The 6,498-nt window shown below is 39.2% G+C and overlaps 1 protein-coding gene across 2 annotated transcripts in view; it reads left to right on the plus strand.

Moving 5' to 3' along the window:
- The first annotated feature begins 1,163 nt into the window (after positions 1-1,163).
- LOC128889590 (serine-rich adhesin for platelets-like) overlaps positions 1,164-6,498 on the plus strand; it is an 8,346-nt gene continuing 3,011 nt past the window's right edge. For both annotated transcript variants that reach the window (XM_054147315.1, XM_054147316.1), the window contains exons 1-6: positions 1,164-1,523; positions 1,941-2,111; positions 2,337-2,470; positions 2,549-2,693; positions 2,792-3,129; positions 3,206-6,498. The exon at positions 3,206-6,498 is cut by the window's right edge and continues 2,282 nt beyond it. In XM_054147315.1, the coding sequence (XP_054003290.1) occupies positions 1,481-1,523; positions 1,941-2,111; positions 2,337-2,470; positions 2,549-2,693; positions 2,792-3,129; positions 3,206-6,498 (4,124 nt within the window). In that variant the 5' untranslated portion in view covers positions 1,164-1,480. The remainder of the gene's footprint in view (positions 1,524-1,940; positions 2,112-2,336; positions 2,471-2,548; positions 2,694-2,791; positions 3,130-3,205) is intronic.

The raw sequence follows: 6,498 nt of genomic DNA on the forward strand, positions 1-6,498 counted from the left end.
CCGCTCTGTGAGCGAGATTTAGTACTAGCGGCGCCACCGGTGCCAAAAGGCCCAACTTTGTAGGGAAAATAGTTGCCACTGTTAATTTTAGATGGCGCTCATAACTAAAAGATTAAATAACTATTAAGATAAATGTTTAAACAACATATTGAAATGTGGTATTGTAGTGCTAGAAAGCAAAGAATTGTAATATTTATGCATTTATGAAAAAAATAGAAGTTAATTTTTTTTCTATTTCTTTATTTATAATGAGGTCCTTATTGACAGTATTCCACTTTTCCTGTTAATTTTTTTCTTTATTTCTTATTATCCATTCTTACACATCATTAGGCTTTCTTTCATAGTCTTTAGCCAATCATGAAAAATCGGGGCGGACCACCTTGCAGAAATAGTAGGAACTATTTTCACTATATATAGCAACTACAACATGGAGTAAAAAATAAATTCAATGGAGTAGAAGGTGTTTTGATTGATGTTATAAATGGTGACTTTCTCCTGAAATTCACTGTATTTATATTCGAAATGATTTATTTTATTTCGATTTTATTATTATTATATTATATTACCTGTTAATATTAATCATAGAACAATTGTACAACATTATGTATTTAAATAGGTTATGACTTCCAAATAAAGCTCACACAATTTAACTTTTACAATGCATAACCTCTAATGTAACGTTGTTTTTGTTTATAGTCGTCTTTGATAATAGAAACATTACAATGAAACCTAACCTTACAATTAAGTTAATGGACAATTCTATAGAATGTACATGTAATTTACATTTACAGGATACTAATATCTACAGTGATGATATATAAATTAAGCTGTAACATATGTGTTATATTGCTTTTCCAATTCTTTCATCTTTTCCATTTGCTTATCACTATTGAAATTTTCTAAGATTACTTTAAACTCTTCATGTTTCTTTTTGTCAACTGATGAAAAATACTTTTCCCTCTGCTGGAATATCGAGTCTTCAACATTCTCCGTCTGATTGAAGTAATGAAACATCCCAACTGGAAATGCTACGTACAACATCATCCTGACAACTTCTAATTGCCAGTTACCCATTGTTTGTAAATCTGTAGATATAATACTGACATATAAATACAATATCAATCCATACAGCAACTGTTACACTGTTTATTCTTTCACTTTACCTTTGATACACTTCGTTGACTGTGAATGTAAATAGCCGCTACAAAATATTATCAAAGTATATACTAAGCAACCACTTACTTACACCGTGCATCATGTGAAGCCATGAGAGCCACTGATATGGGGAAAACAATCTTTTGTGATTAGTTTGAACGTTGGCAAGATTGCTTCATTGCTTCATAGAAAATACCCCGTTCAAGATTGGTCAAGATTCGTATTTTATGATAATTCTAGAAAGCGTCAGTTTTTTTCTCGATGTTATCAAGAACATTCACAAGTTGACAGTATTAGCAGTGAATCTTGAAGATCGTTAAGTATTATGGAAACGTTACTGCCATCAGAGATAGCTCGATTAGTTCTCGGTAAGAATGTCACAACAATGATTTTGAGCGTCTTGTTACGTTAACCTGGCGAGTGGCGGGAACGTGAATATTTTCCGATTACATTAACGAAATCGTTAGAATTCCATTTACTATTTTTTGTCCCTGCATACTCTATGCAGAGTGACACGATTAATTTGAACAATGTACATCGTATAGACTGTGTTGTATTATTTACATGATTTAATTAAATAAAAAACCAAGTAATATATGTATACCATTTTGAAGTTAGTACAAACAATTGAGTGGATGTTACAATAGATATCATTTTACATATGAAAATATATACTCATGTGTTTGTAGAACGAATAAGTTAATGTATAGTTTGTAAGATTATTATTAAGAGTCTTTGGTTTTCATATATTTAACTTTTAAGGATTGTTTTATGATTGATTCCAGGGTACCTCGAAGACCAGAAATGCGTCGAAGCTGCCAAAGTATTTTTAGAGACATCGCCACATTTACAAGAATGTCGGACTGTAATTTCCAATGGGAGACGTTTTAGTACTAGAGTTAGTGGAATGTCATTGGTGGACGTTGTGGAAAAATTCTTTGTTATAAATGGAACAGGTAAGCAAGAATCCAGCAAGAATACTTATGATTTATATTCGTTTATTTGTATACTAACAAATTAATCGGTGTTCCGATACATGGTAAGCGAATCTACAGAACTGGAGCATTATTGTCAAATTCTGTAAAATTTTGTCTGTAAATTGAACAAGATATTTTTGATTAGATTCCCAAACAAGCAAATTTTTAATTGATTTTAAAAAAACTTATGTTTTATATATATAGTTCAAGAGCGTCTCAGCAAGATCTCAGACTGTGATCAGGTAAAACATTGCGGGGATTTGCTTGAACAATTAAAATTTCTTGTCGAAGAGACACGTGGCCAACGTTTTGTTGTTAACATTAATGTCCCTTCACAGGTAGGTAAGATAAAATGATGTTCGTGATATATCGGTATCGATATAAAAATGATACAGTTGATTCGTGTGTATTTATAGGGAAATTCTCAAATAAGCAACGGGTCTCCAGTAATAACTAGTGGCTGTCGCAAAAGGCGTCACAGTAATAGCGATCGCGAACGATGTAAACGCACGAAAACAGGATTGGACGCGTCCCAGCAACCAGAGTCGCCTTCTGCTCAAGGTAAACGCTGAATGTAACTGTTGATGCAGACGAACAAGTGATAAACGTCAGGCAGTTATCTTTAGAACAAAATTTCTCACCAAGATCATTTGTTACAGTATCAAGTTTCGACAGTGTAGAAGCAACCCCCTTAGAAAGTTTACCTGGTCACATAGACACGCCCGATCAATCAGAATACACTGCCGCGGTAAGGAGGAAAAAAAGCAATAACCAACTAGGCGATAATCAAGATGTCCAGAGTCTAGAAACAAACGCCGTCGCGGATAAGGGATGCAAAGAGGGCTCTGTAAAGAGTTCCTGCCCGTTTGAAAGATGTAACACGGCCACAAGCACAGAAGAACTGCTAACTTTCACGTGCGCTGAAGTCCAGACCACCCCCTACGATACACCCGAGTCAGAATCAGAGTCCAATGACGAACCTATAGAAAATCTAAGTGTAAGTAATCAACGTAATAGCTTTTGTTTCCAAGTACTAATTCCTTGTCTGACATTTGATTTGTTTTTGTCGCAAGTTACTGACAAAAGAGTTGCTGAATCGCACAGAGCTACAAGAACGTATCGCGGATAATATTAACAAAGCAATACTTCCTACGGACACGTCGTTGAAAGATGAATCTCTGAACGACTCCGTGCACTGCGAAGGAAACACGTCTGTTATGATCGAGTTGAATAACGCTATTAAGTCGATAGTTGAAGCGACAGAGACTGATCCTGTGTTTGAAAAGTTTCTCGATGAAATCATTGGACCTCACACGAGCCTCGACGAGGAAATCGAGAGTGCCAGGCCAAAAGCTAGATGTCACAATGAATCGCCGCGAGAAAAACAATTGTCTGACATAATCTCGACCAGCATTAGCTCGCCAGAACCGCCTACGATCTTGACTGGCGCAGCAGACGTGCCGTTGAAGCACAGACTTCGCAGTTCTTCTAGACAACAGAACACCAGAATCGAAGACGAACAACGAGACCAAGAGAAAGAATACAGCGCGTTAGACGATCAAAACGCTGCTGCGGTGTTGAGTATAATAAGCGTTGCCAACACTGTCAACAGTGAATCAGATAAGGGGACAATCGAGGTTCCATGTTTGATGGAGACAGAGAATGAGAAGAAGTTACCAAGTTTCGAACTTCCTTCGAACGAAGATAAGTGTATAGCGAAATCGACAGCGAGCGTTAATAATCAAAGATGCGATAGTAATGATGTAGAGGTGAGTGTTTCAAGCAATGATACAGAATTAAAAACGAGAAAATCGTTGATGAAGCGACCACGGCCCGCGAGAGCTAAACGCGAGTCGGAGAGTAACGTGGACAATGATACGCCTGACCAAGACACGGGGACGGTGCCAACGCTGATAATGTGTTCAAAAGAAGAAGTAAGCAGTATACCAACTAAGAATACGACCATATCCACCACGAATTCTCGTTTTGTCCCTATTGTTCCCAAGGACATAGTTGTGCCAGTTACCATAGAGCAAACTAGTGACAAGTTAGCCCGAGAAACCTTGTTTTTAAAAGCTGTAAACGTTCCACATAAAGCAGACCCAGCAGCTATTCCTGAGAATTCACAGGACGTAATTTTTGAAGAGACATTGAAGCCACGTCAGAAAAGGAAAAACATCAAAGTAAACAAGCGAAAAACCACAACTGTTCAGAACTCAATGGATAGTTTAGCGATTGGCGACTCGATCGTCTGTCCCGTTGCATCGACTGCTAACAAGCTGATCACCGGTGAATCGATAACCCTTTACAGCAACGAAACTAACTCAAAAACGTTGCTAGATGGTTCCAACATGCCCACGATAAATGTGGATGACAACGTTAGTCTGTCAGACACTGGATTGTCTCCGTACATAAAATTCAGTTGCGGGAAAGGTAACCAAAGCCACAGTCTATCGGATATCGACTTGACGCCCATCGTGCAGGACCCACAATTTGCCCTGCCGTTGGAAATCATCCTCGACGACCAGAGGCCTTCAACCTCGAAGACCACCGATCGCAATCTCATTAACAAACGTACTCCGAGATCTCTGTTGAAAAGCAGGTCGAAGAATCATAGATTAAGTCTATCGACGCCTAGGAGGCGAAGCAGCAGCCATGTGAGGGCACTGGACTTTAACACTCCGACAAAGATAACTAATGTGTCCATGAGTGAGAACGAGAACACGAATTTTTCGCCTAAATCCATGAGACTCGTTAAACAGACTGTGCGCAGGACTTCACTCTTCAAGTCTCCACCGTTTACTAATACTGCGATGTCTACGTATAAACTCAAAAGAAACTCCCCAAAAACATGTAGACCCGCAAGACCTCCCGTAGCAACGAGGGGCCCCATGCCAAAGCTTATCGGTGGCTGGGATAAATACAACGGTATGGGAGTCATTATTGGTGACACTTCCCCGCAGAAGACCCACGTGGCTTCCTCTGTTGAAGATACAACTCGATCGAAATCACCGAAACTCGCTAAAAACGCTTGGGACGCGGACTTGAGAAAAGCTTTAGAAACCACCGTGAAGGTGGGATGTCAGAGGAAAAAGACTGAATCCAAGGATAAGACTGTGTCGAGAAAGGACAAGTGCAATTTGCGTGTACCAAAAGCGAGGAAGCAAGGAAATTCAAAGGTCAGCGAAGAACAGAAAGCGACGACGGAGTTGAAAGCCAAAGAGGATGGGAAAGATACAAAAGTAGCTAGCTTAGAAAGTGAAAAAAGATTGTCGGTTGGGCAACGTGTTAATAATAAGTCTGATGATCCTCGAAAAGACAATGTTCTGCAGGCCTGTGACGAAGCGAAAAATATTCCTGAGCAACGGACCACTGACAAGTTAGTTTTAGAGGCGAGTCAGCAGATTGCAACATCAACACCAATAGTAACCAATAGTAACAACGATAACTCTGTAGTTGAAAAGAAGACGGTGAAGAAATATGCACAGTTGAAAACGTTGAAGACTAATTTAAATAAATCTAATACTGAAAAGAAACAGAGTTCAGGGGGTAACGTAATCTCTACAGATATCTCCCAGTGTTCAGAATTCGCTAAAGTTTCTGGAGACATTTCGCGACAGATGTCTCTCTTGATACCAGAGTTGATAAATCTGGAGGAAACGCCAAAGAAGTTTGAAACTTCCTGTGGCATTCCTCCGACTCCAAGATTACTAAGCCCTAGCAGTCACACGACGCCATTCGTAAAGATTAGCGAGGAGTCCAGCAAGCTGCGTTGCTTCATCAACACGCCAGAATTTCCGACTACACCTTGCATAGCATTAACACCGAAACACTCTGAGGAAACTATCAGTGACGCGAAGAAGGATGCGTTCAACACCTGTTCTCCCTACTACAAGCCTACTTCAGAGAAAAATGAAAGTTCCGTCGAGAAATTATCAAAGTCCGAAGCTGGTAACGGTTTGCAAAATTTATCCACATCGCCTACACAAGTTAAACAATGCATTCCTCAGAATATCATCAGCTCAACGAATACGTTTCAGACTTGCGTGTCTGCGAAATTGGAGATAACGCAATTCGAGGTGATCAAGGAGAATCTGCCAAAGGAGGACGCAGTGAAGGAACTGAAAATATCAGCCAGTTCTCGAGATGCAACGCGTTTCGCCAAGCTGAAGACCGATCGCGTTAAAGATAGTCTTGCAGAGGCTATATGTGCAATAACAGATAAGAATAAATCTTTGTATAACAGTGACAGGTCGAACGACAGTGATACGTCGTCTTCTTCTTCTTCTGCTTCTTCTTCTTCTTCTTCTTCGTCTTCTTCTTCTTCTTCTTCTTCTTCTTCTTCTTCTTCTTCTTCTTCTTCTTC

Source organism: Hylaeus anthracinus, unplaced genomic scaffold (genome assembly GCF_026225885.1).
Source record: "Hylaeus anthracinus isolate JK02 unplaced genomic scaffold, UHH_iyHylAnth1.0_haploid 11997, whole genome shotgun sequence".
In the NCBI taxonomy this organism is placed as follows: Eukaryota; Metazoa; Arthropoda; class Insecta; order Hymenoptera; family Colletidae; genus Hylaeus; species Hylaeus anthracinus.